This window comes from Telmatherina bonti (assembly GCF_933228915.1).
Source record: "Telmatherina bonti genome assembly, chromosome: 4".
Lineage (NCBI taxonomy): Eukaryota > Metazoa > Chordata > Actinopteri > Atheriniformes > Telmatherinidae > Telmatherina > Telmatherina bonti.
The window spans coordinates 21365829-21383893 of record NC_136622.1 but is presented as its reverse complement, the minus strand read 5'-3'; the positions used below and the strand labels follow the sequence as shown (position 1 = coordinate 21383893).

Below are 18065 nucleotides of genomic sequence, written 5' to 3'. Positions count from 1 at the left end.
CTACTCCTAAAACGGATATGCATCTGTTTCTGCTGTGTAATCAGCTTCAGTATACAGTAACAGTAGAAGTCTAAAGGGTCAAAAGACTATACTTAGTCAAATCAAATCTTGCTTCTCAGAATTAAAGCCCAGGGAGCATCTAGTTATTTTTTACAGCACCCTGACCTGTTACAACTCCTGTCATTGTATTTTGTATCATATTAACTTTCTATAAGGTTATGGAAAAAGTTTGCAGGACAAAATGACATATTGTTCAAATATGATTTCCAGCTTAATTTCTTCCACCTGACATATTTCCACGAGCAAAAGCGTAAGAGCCAATTAAAGACAGTGAAATTCTTTAACTAACTACTGCCATCTGGGGGATGACAACAGAATTTCATCTGAAAACCTCTGAACATCAATGTGTGCCATATGCAAAGCATTAAAAGACAATACTGTATTAATACATATTATACTTTTATTACTTGCAAAGTGGACTGCCTTGCCCTTCAGTTCACAAGAAAATAGTAGTCAAAACAAATTCACAGAAAGGCTAGTATGCAGGTCACATATGACTTGTTTAGAAACAAAAAAATGCTTTTTCACACAAAGGCAATGAATAGATTCACTATTCTTACAGGATTTTAGGAAATAAAAAGGACCATGGTGCTCAGCTACACGGAATTCACATATGAATCAGAGCATCCACGTCTTTGTACGCCCAGATTAAGAAGACATATTAGGAAAATTACTAAAGGCAAACATCAATCCTAAAACCTTGCTGCTGTACGCTTTGTCTTAAATACAGGATCGTTATTTAAATTAAAGATACCTAAATACTAAGTGTTGCATATAGTAAGGTTGTTTAAACTAAAAGTAGTTTACCAAGAACACACAATAATCTTCACATATTAATTTTGCGGTACATCAGTACATCAGAAAAACTTATGGTACATGTTTCCACAATGAGTCAAGAATAAGGGCCCCTTTCATAAATTAAACAAATGAATATAGTACAAGTGAAAATCCAGCCAACTCTAAACAGCTCAAACCAGGTTTAAGTTGCTGACTTGAAAAGGATGATCAGCTCTAAGTACTTAAACTTTGGCAACTCAGCACACAGACCCAAGAATCAAAGCCTTAAAGTGATAACAGCTTAGTCTTTTTGATGAGTTTCTAGTTAAATTATGTCTGAAAACTGCAAAAAGGTTTTGGCACAGTTTAAGTTCAACCATATTTAGTAGGCCATTCATAGTGGCACGAATCTCAAACTAGTTCTCAAATACTGCAGGGAAAAATAGACGACTGAGTTTTAACAGTTTAGAAATAATTGGCCCAAAAACAAACAAAAAAAAACAACAAAAAACATAACACAGCAAATGAAAACAAGTTCCAAAACATCTTTGTTCAAAAAGGGTTTCAGCACCTTCTAAACGCATCACTGTTAGATGATGGATAGATAAACTTGCATTACAGAAATGGAAAACAAAGGCATTAGTAATACTCAGTTCAGATGCATCCATCCCAATTTACAGTTAGTATTGAGCTTTTGCACAAACCGCACATAAATACAATGACAATAAATACAAGAAGCATTCATTATTAACCTTTAAGTATAAATTACAAGCATAGCAATCTCCTAAAGCAAAGTCAAAATAAACCAATAATCACTGCTCCTGTAAAATTATATTAAACTCATTTTAAGGGATCCTATGGCTGCCACTTGTGCAAAATTAACTTAAAAGGCCATTACACAGTCACATAAAGAGCACATGAATTAAAGTAGTTTGTTTCTTCCTTGTTTTTTTCCTTTCCCAAAGGCTCAAATCAAAAGACTTTGTTAATGCTCGTCCTTTACCTTCTGGGTTAAAACTGATCTATAAACCTTCACAAAACTAGTTTGGAAGCATGTCTACATCTGCAATACAGTATGTTTATCTTTTCTTACACTGGAACAGTTAAGCCCCAGCCTGGCTGTCCTTAAACCATCAATGGACTCTTAATTTTACAAGCTGCAAGTACAAAGAACGACTGCTATCAGAAAGTGTAAATGAGCACAGTGGAATAAATCTTAATTTGAATCCACAGAGAGAAGTTAAAACATGTAGGACTTTACACAGATGTATCAGTGGTCCAAAGTACAGAGCAGACCCAGGACTAAAAGAAGCTGGTTGGGGACCACTCAAATCAAGGAGGGCCACAGCTAGATCATTATAAATCACATACTGGTAATTGTTGTACTAAAAGCAGGCTGGCCCTTTGCCTGCTGACAAAAAACAAATGGCGACTCTGCAAACATAAATGACAGAAGAGAAAAAGAGCTGCATAAACAGAATCACTGATTTTCTGCCAATATCTTCAAAATTCCTGTTTTGGTGAAGTCCAGGTCACCAACAAATAACTAAACACCAAAAGGAAAATAAAATCAGATCCCAATGAAATGGCAGTTCTTTGAAGAGCATACTTCTAATCCCAAAGAACAAAAAGGCCTCTACAAGAAGGCAGAAACGGAAACATCACAACACCCATCTCAAACGTCATCCTCATCAGAGTCCTTGACAGGTATGAGAGTGAACTGGCACACGAAGCTGTGCGGCAGGAGGCCCTCATGCTTTATGTCCTCCTCTGAAAAGTGGATGCAACTTAAAAGTCTGTCTTCAAGCTCCTCTATATGTTCACGCAGCAACTCGGCTGAGGAGTTCGATGAAGTGCTGCCCTGAAATGAAGTCTCACTATGCTGGCTCATGCTATCCTCATCTGACAACGTATGGCAGTTCGGAACATTTCCATGTCCTCTGTGGTGATTACTGAATATTTTGGCTTTAGTTTCAAAAGGCTCCGCGCTGCTGACAGGCTTTAAGCAGGCTTTGGTGTTTGTCCGAATCTCCATTGGGACAAAGTCGCGTTGGGAGAATTGACTAAGTGGTACCGACTCTGCCAACACCATTTCTTCAGAGACTGTCTGGACAATGTTGAGGTTCCACACATCCCCAGCGCCTCCTGTGTTTTTGTTGGGGGTAACTTTGTCGCTTTGGCCTACAAGGATGCAGTCTGCACCATTTTCACTACTTCCTGTGTCCATCTCCTCCTCAGATTCATCCCCCTCCAGGCTGTTTGCTTCCCAAGTTTCTTCACATGAATTTTTAAAGTCTTTCACAGGAGAATCAAATATTACTCCTCTGGGAAAAAGAGATCTGACGTATCGCCGCTTTAGGCTAGTGCATGCTGATGAGCTGAGCTGCATCTCAGGCTGACTCAGCATATAGTGTCGAACGGATTCAGGGATCAGGACTTCGCGCCTCTTTTTGCGTGGCAGTAAGGCAGACAAACTTCCAGGCAAACAGTTTCCTACGATGGGTATAAGGGAGGTGGGTTTGATTGCAGAGACAAAATCCTCCAGCTCTTGGTAGGAGGAGTGATCTGAATAGGGCACTACATGAACATTGGGGTGGAAAGAGATGAGGGGTCTGCTGGTTGGCAAAATGGCCAAAGTGGGGTGTTCTTTGTTCCACTGGTGCAATGCTAAACAGCATATCTGTGACTGCTCGACCACTCGGATACGACCAGCCCCAGGCTCAGTAGTGAAGACGTCAGGCAGCTCCAGAGCTTTCAGGGTCTCCATTCTCTCAATGCTCACCTCAATCCAAGTTTTAAACTCCATTGCCAAGTCAAACAGCAGGGACTCCTTACCCAGACTATACAGGCCTAGAAGACAGGGAGAAGTGAGAAGAAATCAGTCGTAAGTGGTTTTACAAACCTGAAGTAATCTGATAAACTGACCAGAGATAAAAACTGTATTGTGATACTGACTTTAACTGCACGTAAGATGAAGGTGTGAATTACTTAATATGTCTACAGTCGAGGACAGGCTACAGTTGTTGACAGTCTTTTGCAACCCTTTTGAATGAAAAGTAGCTAGTTTGTCCAATACAAGGCTAGATTTTATTCAAGGCCTTTTAAAAAGATATACATCAATCAGCCACGACAAACACCTGCATAATATTGAGCAGGCCCTCCTCATTCAGCTCAAAGAGCTCTGATCACTCAAAAAAAACATGGAAACCTAGGTTATTCTTTGCTGACTGTTTGCATACCACAAATAGTATCAAATCCCCTAGTAGTGCAGGCAAATTTACCAGAGAAACAAAGACCCAAAGAAACATCAGTCTGTCGATATGCATTTTTTGAATTTGCCGTTTGAAAACACATTAAAAAATAAAAAAGTCAATATGGTGACATTTTCTAGTCCATAGTTTTTTCAATTTCCATTATTTTAATCTGTCTCTGTTCTGCTTGGCACAGTTGCACACACAAAGAGCTTACCTGGTGCAACAGAGGAGCAGATACAAGATGAGAAAATAATGAGAACAATAAATGACACCACACATAGTGATGTTGAAATTACATGAATGCACATAAATTGAATAAATCACATAAATGTAATATATATTAGGGAGATTGTGTGCCACTGACCACTGCACAGCCTATCAAGTTAATGATTTTTATTTTGAGATACTTTGCCAGTTAAAAAAAAAAATTTTTTAGGCCTGACTTGTAATAATGTGGGTGAAACACTGTTTCTACATTAACTCACCTATAACAACATTGTGGTCAGGATGGTTGCGAATGATCTCTTTGGTTTGTTGAGTGGCTCTCTGTCTGGATGGCAGAGTGCGGTTGGGATCACAGTTGGTGTTGTCCAGATACAGAACATCTATAGTGGTATTTGTCCTTAAACACGGCTCACGCAGCATTGATGGTGTGTATCTAAAGTCACCTAAAAATGGACATGCCAACGATGAATTTTAATCATAATGTACAGGGGAAAAAAAATTGTATATTCTTGGTAAATATAAGGAAATGTATATATATGGATATTTATACACAGATACAGACAGACATACTGACCAGTATACAGGATTGAGCCAAAGTAACCCTCAAAGAGAAACATGACAGCTCCTGGACAGTGGTTGGCATCAATCAGTGTGACAGCAAGCTTCTCCTTTCCTATATCATCCAGTGGAAGTAGGTATGGCTCACCAAGCTCTAGAGGATGGATCCACTTTTCTTTCACCTGAGCAGGGAAACAAGAACAAGAGTAATCAGTGGAAAATTGTGGAAGGAAGGTAGGGAAAGAGATATTATAATTATTATTATTAGAATTGTTATAATTATTTACATGCACATATATGAAAGTTATCTAGATAAAGTGGATAAATGAATATTATAGCTAGTTTCAGTTATTATTTCAGCTTTCAGCTAGTTTATTTACTTCTGTAAACCATTAATATTTACATTTGAAATCAAATCAAAATACCCCTAATTTAATTCTACATCCAGTCATGTAACATTATTTTGCATACAACTGCTGTTACACTGGATATAAAAAATATCAAATAAGTATTTGGGGTAATAGCTAGGCTTTAATCTTGATTTCAAAGTATAAGACATTATCACAGCATCTACTTGACTTGTGAAGGAAGGAATGTTAAGTACAAGTTTTTCTAATAATATTAGATATTACAGTTTACTTTAATGCAACATAAAATCTGGTTTCATTTCTCCTGATGAGAACTAAAACATATGTAAAATGAGAAGGGTCTTTACAGTCATTTATGTTGTGCAAGAACCAATAATTTCCCTCTTTATGGGATCCTTTCACCACTGCTGCCTTGTTATTAGGAAAAACTGAACACTTGTTACACTTCACCTGTAATTTGAGTCTGAGTAGATTCGCGGTGATTTGGGAACAATAGATGGGCCGGTTGCTCCATGTGGATGTCAGACCCACCGTGTGGTCGCTGTGCATGTGGGACAGAAAAAACAACCGAGTGCCTGGACATTTCCTCAGGTGCCAGAAGTCTACAGCCAGAGGCGTGTGCGGAATGACTTTCCCATTCACGGACATTCTTCACGTCTTCATTGGAGCTCAAAAGTTTTCAGATGCTTCGTAGCTGCTCTTTCTAAAGTAAGCACACATGTGACATCGTACATGACACAATTCAACACACTGTTCAAAACTCAAAAAGTCAAGTTAAGTTTGGCAATTCAAAAGAAGTAAGACAATACAGTGGTAGCTAGCCAACATTGACGATCTCCTGCTGTTTTTCACAGTTGCAATGCTACGTAACACAGTCCAACCACATGCTATCGTTTTGCTCTGAGATGCGATGAATTTGTTGTTTTAAAAATCTTCTACCCAGCCTTCTTATTCTTAAATATCTGGGTCCCACGTTAAATTTACATAGTTACGCAGCTTACATACCCCGCCATTTCTGTTTTTAATTTACCTTTTAACGCCTCCTCCTGCTTTGCGTCTTCTTTGCTTTCATGCTATATGTGCTATACTGCCCGTTTTTGTATCATACTGCCATCTACAGGTTAAACAGCTCACGACAACATATGTACTACATGGGCATTAAAATGGAGATCGACAAGTCCAGTCCTTTTCCAGTCCTAAAACTACAACACTTGCAGTCCTGCAATTATTGTGGTCCTGTAAGTGTTGTAGGTTTCCCAGCTACATCACACCTAACACACAACAATTAACAGACTTGTGCAAAGCTTGACATCAGACTCAGCACAAGTCTGCTAAATGCCTGTTGACTTGAGTCAGGTGTGTTGCAACCTACAGTCTATGGTTGCAACAGGGCCACTCCCAACATTTGCAATACTGTGTCCCTCGAGGACAGGAGTTGCCCACCCCTGGATTAAAAGAAGGATTATATGTAAATCGCTATGGATAAAGCGTCTGCTAAATGACTGAATAGAATAGAATAGATTCCTGTCACTACATGTGTACACTCACCAGCCACTTTATTTGGTACGCATTTTCACTTGCTTATTAAAAGTTAATTTTCCAATCTCATGGCAGCAAATCACCATCTAGACATGGTCAGAATTTGCTAGTTTAAACTGAGCATCAGAACGAGAACTAAATGGGATGTGAATTACTTTGAAAGTGGCTTGCTTGTTGGTGCCACAAAGGCTGGGCACTGCAGATCTACTGGGATTTCCACACACAACCATCTCTAGGCTTTACAGAGGTACAAAAAACAGAAAACATCCAGCGAGCAGCAGGTGTCTGGACCAAAAAGCTTTGTTGATATCAGGGGTTGGATGAGAATAAGCAGACTGGCTGGAGACAATGGAAAGGTGACAATAACAAACAACTAAAGTACAGAATATTGTCTCAGAATGCACAGCATGTCACAAAGACCTCACCCAGTGGCCTTTCTGTCAGCTAAGAACAGGAAAATGAGCCTACATTTCACTGAGGCTCAACAAAATTGGACAATAAAAGACTGGAAAAACATTGTCTGGTGTGAAAAGTATCTATTTCAGCTGCCACATTCAGATGGTAGGGTCAGAAATGGGTTTCTATCTATCTATCTATCTATCTATCTATCTATCTATCTATCTATCTATCTATCTATCTATCTATCTATCTATCTATCTATCTATCTATCTATCTATCTATCTATCTATCTATCTATCTATTCATCTTACTGAATACCAAATAAGCTCTATTCTACAATTTCAATTCAGTTTAATTCAGAAACTTTTGAATAGAGACAGTTTACAAAATTGTCTCTTGGTACTTTACAAAAGTAATGAATTTAAGTAAATTCATTGTGAAACAACAAAACAAGTCCACTTTTTTCAAATTGTAATCACTGTGTTCATCAAAGCATATTAATAAAAAGAATTGACTCCTATGTAAAACAAAGGGATTACATCATAGTTAGCCTTTTTTTTTCTATACTAATATTCTGAGCATGTGAAGGATGGTGGGAAATGGTGGACAGAAAAAAAACCCATACATTTTAAACTTTCAGCAGAACCAGGCTCAGGGAGGGTGAACATCTGTCCTGTCTGGTTGGGGGTGGAGAGGAGAGGAAAGAGGGACCAACACCACACAATGTTTAGTCAAGAACACCAGCTGAGAGAGAGAAGAGAAATACAAGTCAGTGATGCATATGCTGTCACGTAATTAGAAATGGAAAATTAGGAGCAGAAAGATGAAAATAGAGAGAAGTGCATCATGGGGCTTCCCCCAGCAGTCTATGACAACATAACAAATGGATGGCTAAACCAACCTACCTCTACAAACCACAAGTAAGCCTGCAGTCTGAGAGTGACGTGCTCTTCTGGGAAAGTAAGGAACTATCAGATCTGTGATGTGCAAAGGAGTTTGGTCATGTCTTTCTGTGTTATGAGAAGAACTCTAAATTCTATCATAGGTTTAAAAGGAAGTCCATAAAGAGAAGCTTAAACTGGAGAAATATAATTTTTCATGCTTGTTCTCATGATATCCCATTTTGGATCTGCTGGAAAAGTTTCAAGGTATATTTAAACCCAATAAAGAAATTGCTGTAGTCTTGAGGGATCTTGGGGAAACAAAAGCACAGACTTGTTTTTTTGCATCACTCTGTGGAAGGATGTCCTCAACTGTAGCAACACCTCATATGTACAAGCCAATCACACAAATGACTCAAGGTTCCTCACAGTAGTACTGCAAGCCACGCTAATGCCACTGTGTTCTTCTTTCCACAAGGTGGCGCCAAAGCAGAAGAAAAAGCTATGCTACAACAATGAATTTTAGGGAAAGAAAAATAATCTTCTGGACATTATTTCAGCTCACTAAATATTATTTGAGATTATTTACATCAAAAAACAAACAACAGCTAAAAATTAGTTTACTTGCATGGAAGGTTGTTTTTCTTCCCCTAAAAGGAAAATGGAGACCACCTGATTTATGTGACACAAAATATGATCAGGACATAATTTTAGATAACAATTTGTTTTGTAATAAGAAAATAGGATACAATGCAATAGGGACGTTGGTATGGTGAAGACAGCGACTGATTGAATACCCCCTCCCCCACCATCCTGGCTTCACACTGCCCACTTCCAGGATTATACCTGGGATTGCAGCACATTCCTTTCTTTCCATTCCTTTCCACACGGCATGTGTCCTGTTTTCACACCCCAAAGCACTTTAATTGCAGCCTGCTGTACAGTTAATTAACGCTATGTACTACACAAATACACTTACTGTGCAGGAAGCCAGTAGACTATTACTGTGACTGCGCACTAATGTTTTAATGAGACATCAAACAGTTTGGAGCCCTTAATATTAGTACTTGATGGTGCAACTGTAAATAGCCAAGCCATAGATGTAAAGTAATTTATCAAAGTTTGACTTTGGATGTAAATTTACCACTGCCATTGAAGTCCCATGCTAAATATTCCCAAAAATAAATTATATGCGGACACACTTGAATTAACACTTTTTCATAATGTGGCCTTCATCTCTAAGTGTTTTCCCAAATGAAAATCCTCACTAACATAAACAGCAAGTCACACATTATCAGTGCGATCTCATCACTGTCCAGATTAAGAACAGATTGAGCAGAATGATGAAATCAGAGGCCAAGTTTATGTGTCAAACCAAAGGTTGCAGAGGTCAGGAGGAGACGTTGGCTTTTCTGTCATGTTATGCAAGAAAAAAAAACCCAGAAAACCCAAAGTGCCGTGAAACAGCAACTGAGATGCTGTGAAAACAGATGGCTGCACAGTCTGGGATCTGCCACTGCTGTTATTGAAGTCAACGCTTTAAATCCTTCACGTACACTTGTACTGACCTCAGTGCGCTGCTGTGACCTTACTGCTTCATGTGCTGTCATCCAGATTTTATTTAAAGCACTTATAAGCATTGAGGTTGTCAAGTCTTGATGTTTGTGAGGATGGGTTTGATGACTAAATGAAATGTTGTGATCTTACAGTTTCTTCTCTGAGGCTCCGTCTGCATTCTCTCATCTCCAGCATCACTATTTATCGACCCCACAGGAATGAGGAGCATTGCGAACCATCTTCATTGTGTCCATTTATTAGAATGAACAAATTTGTTCAGTCAGAGGTGATGGCTGCTTATGCCTTATATCTCCCCCCGGGGATGATGCCGCAGTGCCACACATAAACTCTTGCAGAGATATTCATAGACATTTGAAAGGAGCCTAAAATATATCTGGAGGGGCCAAAAGCGAGCAGGCGGCTTAAAGCTAGTGGGGAAACTCATTCACGTTTTGGCAGGTGTTCTCACAGATCCCATCTGCCTTTCTGTTTTTCTCTCTGTCACTTTCTTTCCTCCTTACTCTCTCTGTAGACATTTTCTTACATTGTCTTGACTTCTTTGTCTCCCACTGCCATCCCCAGTAGGGCTCCTTCCTTTTGTTAGCTTGCTGTTTGTCAATTTTTAAAAAAATTTTTTTTGACGTGCCAGTACTCTTCCACAATACCACAGCATGGCAGCTTGATAAGTGCTTCAGTCAAGAGTGACCCAACCCCTTTTCCACACCGCTATAACACCTCTGTTCAAAAGTGAAGACGCTGGTATTTCTGCAGATTCTACTGTGATGAGGCACAGTATGTGAGTTACAGTAGGCTGGTGATTATCTCATCTATATGATTTGATTAGTTCATGAGAATCAAGTGTCAGCTGAATGGTAGGCTCATCTGCATTCAGCATGGAACAATAAAAGCTGAAATTGTCAGAGCTGTGTTATCTACAGCATGGCTTCATGGCTTGCTGTCACACTGACAGAAATATTACTCTAATTGTTTTCCTGGAGGGGTCTCAAGTATTTTTTTGTATTTTTCCTGGTGGGATGCATGGATTAAGAAAATGATGGGCAAAGAGGACTGAAGGCTTTAATAGAGTGCCATCCTCATAAGCATCATAGAGCTAAAGGGCTGAGCTGGAGATGGTCATTAATTCTCTCCATCTATGTGCCGAGGCTGAGCCCTGCTCAATTTATCAGCTAGAGTTGTCTTTAATTAAAACAGATGTAATGTGTGCTTCTGAAGGAGAAAGTAAACAAATTGATCTTACTCTTCAGTTTTCATGAAAGAATAACAACTATATGAATATTGCTAAAAAAAAAACTAAAAAAAAGAATAAGATAACATGCTCTAATCCCTCTGTGGTGTATTGACTGTTTATTTGCATGAATATTGTAAAATACACACTGGACACATCATGTGCTGGTAAAATTCACTGGTTTGAAGTTGGGGTGTATGAAAGTGATACAAGCAATGCTTATTGTACTGATCCTCAATGTTGTTTTGTAATGTTGTGTATTTGTCTCATGACATGACAATAAGTCAAAGCATTTATGTTTTTAAAAAGCATCTTCAGATTGTCTCTGACATTTACAGCAGCCCAGACAAAAAGATGACATCTCCTTACAAATGTACTGTCACCAAATATGACAAGCTGTGTATCTTTCCACTTTTCAGGATGAGCTTCAACAAGGTAGTTTATGTACACTGAATGGCCTCAGTCTGTTGTTTTGCTCAGTTGGCTTGCTGCTGGTCTTACATGTTTTTCAGTACCTTGCATGTCAGTTCTGTTGACTCTCTTCATGTGGATCAACATCCCAGAGACGTGGATTGATATTTTAAAATAAACTGTCCTCAGGCTATGTAGCAGAAAAGTGAAATTCAGTATTGAGACGTTTTCAAGATGAAAACTGTTCAAAATGAAATTTTGCTGAAATGTTACATAATGGACACAAAGTGGATTTGATTAAAAACAAATCAGCAGTGAAGGCATCAATTAACCTAAATAAGAAACATTTCTTATATTTAAAAAGGACTTTAAAGGAGGGCCCTCACTTACATAAAGAATATCCATGCTCATTCACTTACACTGTTTGTGTAACAGAATAAGTAAGTGAGCATGGATATTCTTAATGTAAGGTGATTACATCGAAGAGAGAGTCGGACTGTGAAAAAAGACTGGAAAAATGCTGGAAATAAAAGAATTGTTGTGTATCAGATGTGCTTGCTGTAATTCTTCTCTCACTCTGAACAGATGTTTCAGATCTAAAGAGCTTGAATTTGTGCCAAAAGTATGCCCTGGACACTATTACGTAAGCCCTCAAGAAACTGTTCTCGAAGTGCTGCAATATGCTTCAGTGTATCGATGTGCGTGACAAATTATACCTTTGCTCATAGTTTAATAGCTTAAAAAAACCAAAAAAACAAAGTGCTCCCTTGTGCATGCATGAACCAGTGTCACAGAGGGACGTCTAGCTGCACAAGAAGCACTTCATTCTTTTCCAACATGATGAGAGCCCCCACAAGGCCACAAGAAGACTTCATAAAATGTTGTACTTTCTTGTTTTACATGCTTTAACAGTGCTCTACATTGACAGGGAAAGTCTTTATGTTGGCATTACAGTGAAGGTGAGCAATGTTTTTGTTGGTTTGTTGCTTAAAAAGAAGACTGGCATTGAGCAGCTGGGGGGTAACCTTGTTTATGCCCATTTTTCTCTGGCTGCTGAAGCAGACAAATATCAGAACAGTACTTTACTCTCTTGGTAATGAGGCACCAGGGCGAGTGCACAAATACACATGCGCACAACAGCACAGCAGGCCTGAAGGTTAGTCATGTGTGTCAACCTGAGTATTCCTGTGAAATGAGCATGGGCGACAGTTTAATGTAACAGAAACACTGGTTGGTGAAAATCCAGGTCGAGTGGGTCAATCTGAGCAAGACTCCAAATGACAGCTCTTCATTAGCTGCATCATTATCCACCATGTGAGCCATTGTAGTGGATACTCTCATACACTTGCACCTATAATTGATTTACATTGAATTAAAGGGCCATTGTACTCCCATTGGACTCCAAAGAAATCAATATAACATCTGCAATATCAGTTTGCTTTATAAAAGCTGGTGATCATTTTTACGTAATGTATTATCAATAGAATATTATTTTACTGGGCAGTCATGTTAGAGAGTGTTTAATTAAGACCTTCTAGGGTCTGAAGATTTAAATGTTTTTAGTTCAACAGCTTGCCAGAGTAGTTTGGATTGTCTGTAAATATATATAATATGGGATCAGCTGGATTCACTTTGATAGCTGCTAAGACTTATCATCTATAGAATCAGGTAGCTGAGGTCATTTGTACAGAAAGATTGATAACAAGCCAGTGCGGAGTCTTGTTTGTACAAAAGACCTAAAAATTAAAGTAAATTTTCTATGAAAGCCATAACTTGTCACTCCATTGAGACATAGTTGTGTTTGTATTTCTAAGTGGATATGTAGATGAGAAGATAAATTAAAATGAATGATTTCACATGTCAGCTCAGAGTCCTCTGGGTTCCCACTTTCTTGACTTTCTGGTTAACCCACTTGTGTTGTGCCTCTGTCATTAACAAAGCTTTGGATCCACTCAGCGCAGTAGAAAATGGCTGAAATTATTTATGCAGTTCCAGTTGAGCTGACATAAAAGAAACTTTTATGGCATCTCTCCCGGTTGTTTTTCCCTGGATGTTTCTGTTCTTGCTCTATTTTCTGCAGATCTTTCTGTATTTGTCTTATGCAACCTTAAAAAAAAGAGAAAACTTCTGGTAGTCGAAGTGTTTTCTGATAAAATCTCAACAAAAGGATGTGTAATGTATTTTATTATGCAGATGGTTTTAAAGGAGGTCCTAATTTTCTCATTTCTAAGGTCCTAATAATTATTATTTCTCAATAGGAAACAAACTATTCAGATACTATTAGGGTCTGATTAGTTTATCAAGTTATTGCTCATTTCAGAGAATCCCTTTGTAGAATAATATTTGCTGTAGGATTTTCTTCCTTTAATTTCCTGAAATCAGCCTTGATAGATCTAAACCTATGGTTCAGTTCATATTTCTACACATTTTAAAAGACCCACATGAACATATAAGGAAACAGAAAGATACCCAAGTGAACCTCAAAGTGCTTTCACCACAGACTGGACAATGAAAACAGCTCTTTTATCTCTTACCCTTAGCCCACAAGCCTCATGCTAATAAATAATGCTTATAGATGACCGACTCAGCATCAGTTACAGCCTGTATAAAGTGAGGTGAATCAGAGCACATGTTATGACTGTAGAACACTTAGAGAGCTGATACAACAGTTTTAAAGGTCATGCAGAGAAATCTTCCTTCTATGCAAGCAGGCGCAGGGAGAGTCAATCAGGGTGCAGCGCTGCAACATGGGGTGATCCTGTTAATTTTGTGATTTTCTTTTGCAATACATGTTTTATAAAATACAACATGTCTTAATTTTGTAGGAGTTTTCACTGTTTTCTTTTGACATGAGTGCAAGAATGTTTTTAAAGCCATTGGCCATGCTGTGGTTGAACTGCACTGCACTTATTTTAAAGGTGTTTCTAATTTAGCCAACATTTATTGGGATTGACCATTGCTGCATATTAGAAAACAAATATCCTGCTAGCATGCAACACCCGTCTACTCCTCCTTCCTGCCATTCATCTATATAAAAACAGGGTTGGACAAAAGTTTAAAAATAGCTTTAAATTGAGCAAAATCCCTCAAATAAATGGTGTGTTGTCAAAAACTTGAACATTATAAGCCTTACAAAGTTTTTTATTTTGTTATTGGTTTTGTTGCACAGGATTGCAATACACTGTGTGTCCAATTAGCCATTAAAGTAGTCTCCTTCAGATAAACTACAAGCATCAAAATAAATCAACCCTGAAGTAAACTGCTGCTTTATGCGTAAGATGGCTGTAAACATTTCCTGTTATGTCTTAATGCCAGGAGCTGAAAATTTATACAGAAGAATGATTTTCAATAATGAGGCTTAACAGCAAGACTTCGTTTGTCTTCATTAATTCTTGTCTGAGTTAACAGACCTCAAAGATCAGAGTTAACTTAGACGAGAAAAAAAAAATCCATTGTGGCATTGTAGCACTTATTGGTTTGACAGCATGGCAGCAAACCACTTTAGAGGAGAAACAACACACTGTGCATTCATTTGTTAAGGTAAGAAGCCAGTATTTTGACAAGATTATGCAAACTGTCAAGTTAAAAGTCTTTAATGAATTGGAGTTGGAACCAATTTACTTGTCAAGACTGAAACATCACATCTAGAATAGATTGTAGAAATAAGTTGAGGAGATATTTTCTTTACTGGAACTGAAGAATGGAAAGGTTTTTAGACTAGAAAAATTAGAAGCAAAATCAAAGCATAAAATACATAATTATAAAAAACATAATATTTAAACCGTCCGATTGATCAGCATTGTATTAAAGAGTTCATTTTCAAATCATTGTAAAAATTTAATCTCTTCTAGTTCATGTGATGAACTTGTGGCCCTTTTATTCACCGACTGATGAATGGAGGGGTAATGCTCTTTCTCTTTATTGCTCCTTGCTAGTGCTCACATATTCCAGAGGGATCCTGGGTTTGATCTGTTTTTACAGCTTTGCAATGAAAACAGTAACCTGCTGCGGCTGAAAATGACACAATGAGAGCAGTAAAGGCGAACAAAATGATAAAGACAAATCCAACCCTGTAACAGTTTCCACAGGAGGCTAGTTTTACATCCATTGTCACATGAGCTATTGATAATACTGCTTGAGAATGATTAATTATACAGCTTTAACAGAACGGCTTTATTCTACACTCTGGAAACCATCCAATTCCTGATCAGGGTTATATTTGCTCAGCTAAAACACATTACCATGCAGACTGTACTTACAGAGGGATTCAACTGTTTGCATCCTGCACAGCAATGAAAGTCACATTTCCATATAGTCCTCCACTGAGATTGAAAATACTTTTGATTCACATTCATCGTGCCATCTGTTGTGTCATCTGACCCTTAAGATAAACAAACTGTCAGTTTGATGCTCTTTTAAGTTTTGTGCTTTGTTCAGAGGGTGAAATATTCATACCTTCAGAGGCTGCAGAGCTCAAAGTGTTAACAAATGATGTTTACTGTCTTCACAAGGGACTGCAGCAAAGAGCTGATGTAGATTACAAAAATAGCTGCTAGCTCAAATGGGAACAAAGAAAGGAGCTACTCCTGAGTTTTTAAAGTGTGCTTAGCAAATTGACAGGTTATGTCATATTGATCTGCAGCAGTGATTATGCTGCTATCAATAATGAACCATTCGCCAGTGGGTTGACAGGGGTAGCCAGCTGTTCAGCTCCACTGTATGACAGGCAACAGAATGCAGAGTCAGCGAAAAAAGACTTCTTCTAAGTGTTTTTCTTTTGAATACATTGAAGTAGTGAGACAAAGTCAAGAAATCATAAATATATTTTCAAAGTTCTGAAATAAGCAGCCAATCCCAATCTGCTGCCAGCGCTTCTGTGTCTGCAGCGCTGATTTCATTGTCAGCAGCATTCTCATTACCTTTTTATGAGGAAGCGTTGGCAGAGTGTCTTTGGCAGAGTTCTGTACGCCCAAAAACTGTTGGAGTGAATTAATTTAACAGGATCTCTCTCTGGATATTTTTAGTATATTCCCGTGTAGAGGCTGCAGGGACTGAATGTCCAGAGCTCAGGCAGTAAGAGGCAGAATCTGCTCCGGGGCCGTTGCTTCTGAGCTGATAAGAATTCAGGATGAAGAAGTTGGAGTTTGATCTTTTTACTTTATTACACTCTCTCACTCACATATATCAACTTCATATTGAGAAAAATGTATTTTCCACTACATCTCATTCCCTAAAATCAATATATGTGAAACTGAAGCCCAAAGAAATGCAGTAACCGAATTTGACTTGTAATAACTATTTATTGAAGCAATCGTTTCATTAGGATAACTGATGAACCATGGTCTGCTGTAAATTTACACCCTACTATTATCTTGTTCAGTATGGAACGATAAATTTCAACATCTTTATTATCATGTTGTTGGCTTGAATGAATTGCTCTCAACACTGAGACTACCTCTGCAGGTGAGACTCTTCACAAATCAGCAGCAGCTCTGAATATATCACATCCTGGTAGATGTGGTTGTTCATCTAGGAGGAAAAAGATAAGCCTGCTGTGGAGGGAAGCAAAGATAGCTTTAAACTCAGCACCACCGCACATTCACTGGGCTCTTCACCTTATCTGTGTCCATGGGTGATGGTGGATTCTTTAAAGCTAACACATGCAGTTATCATGCTGACAGATATGAAGAGTTTTTGTCAAAAACACGAAACAAAAAATAAGTTTTCTCACAAAGAGGTCATTTTGATGAAAGAAAATGGTTTCAGATGTGTCCTGATTGCTTTTCAGTGGATTTGGAGCAGAAATTCAACAGATTTCGCTCCCTTAAACCTGTTTCAGATAAACCGTTCTTGGATTTTTTTCACAGAGTAGTCACTTGAAATAGTGAGCAGCCAGCAGCTCTGAGAGGATACTATAAAGAAATCCCTGACTCCCACATCTGTCCTCACACCACTTGAGTCATTAAGGAGTTTCTTGGCAATTAATGTCACAAAAAAGCGAGTCCACAGGGGAGGACTGCAATTGTACTTAATCAGGAATGGGCCTTTGCTTTAATGTTCTCCTTGAGGGCAGATTTACTCATTGTGAGAAAAAGCTGCAAAGAGGCCGTGAGAGATAAGAAAACTACGTTTCTCTGCAGTGATAAAGCAGACGCACAGCAAAGATGTTGAAAAAGTTTTTTTTTCTTCCTTTTTTCTCACTATTAACTGCTTTTCTTTCATTAACTTTTCATCTCTGAGTTATGATTATTCAGGTTTTTTCTGTTGTTTTTAAGTTTTTTTTTTTAAATACTTTTTTGTTATATCTACCTGTTAACATCTTCACTCAAAGCTGAACCAGAGTTTGCAGTTTAGTCTTTGTGTAATCACAAATACCCTCTTCATTTTTGATGTGTCAGATTCATAGACTGAGGAGATGTTGACCTGCCAGCTATTGATTGCACAAATGAGAGATGCAGTCAACTATTCAATATCCTCTCAGTGTCATGCCAGGCTGACATGCTGAGGACTATTTTGGGAGATGAGCAAGAGTCCATTTATAATTAATGTTATAAAAAGTCCTTGCTGTATGTGTGAGTTTTACATACATGGATTTTTCATGCTTGCAGCTGTGCAGCCTGTATTGGATTATATGACCAGAAGAAACTAAGGATGTTCCTCTTACTTCCCATTGCCGTTTTGCTGACTGTATGCACTTCCACTGCAGCACACTGTCAGTACAGTACATTAACCTTTATGGGGAGCAACTTTTGAAACCACCTCTGCAGCAGTCAGTTGTCCCATTCAGTAT

General features: G+C 38.3%; 1 protein-coding gene across 1 annotated transcript; it reads right to left on the bottom strand.

The window, feature by feature from the left end:
- Nucleotides 1-541: 541 nt before the first annotated feature.
- Nucleotides 542-5927, bottom strand: dclre1b (DNA cross-link repair 1B). The gene is made up of 4 exons (XM_079238420.1): nt 5693-5927; nt 4891-5056; nt 4577-4759; nt 542-3687 (listed from the first exon to the last, which is right to left on the bottom strand). Exons 1-4 carry the CDS (start codon nt 5888-5890, stop codon nt 2513-2515), a joined length of 1722 nt encoding a protein of 573 aa, XP_079094546.1. The 5' UTR covers nt 5891-5927; the 3' UTR covers nt 542-2512.
- Nucleotides 5928-18065: the final 12138 nt, after the last annotated feature.

Excerpts from the sequence above, each read along its gene's own strand:
- dclre1b (XM_079238420.1), bottom strand. The coding sequence starts at position 5,890 with ATGTCCGTGAATGGGAAAGTCATTCCGCACACGCCTCTGGCTGTAGAC. Across the intron at positions 5,057-5,692 it reads TACTCAGACTCAAATTACAG|GTGAAAGAAAAGTGGATCCA; the intron begins GTGAAGTGTAAC and ends TTCCCTGCTCAG. Across the intron at positions 3,688-4,576 it reads TGACCACAATGTTGTTATAG|GCCTGTATAGTCTGGGTAAG; the intron begins GTGAGTTAATGT and ends CCTGTCTTCTAG.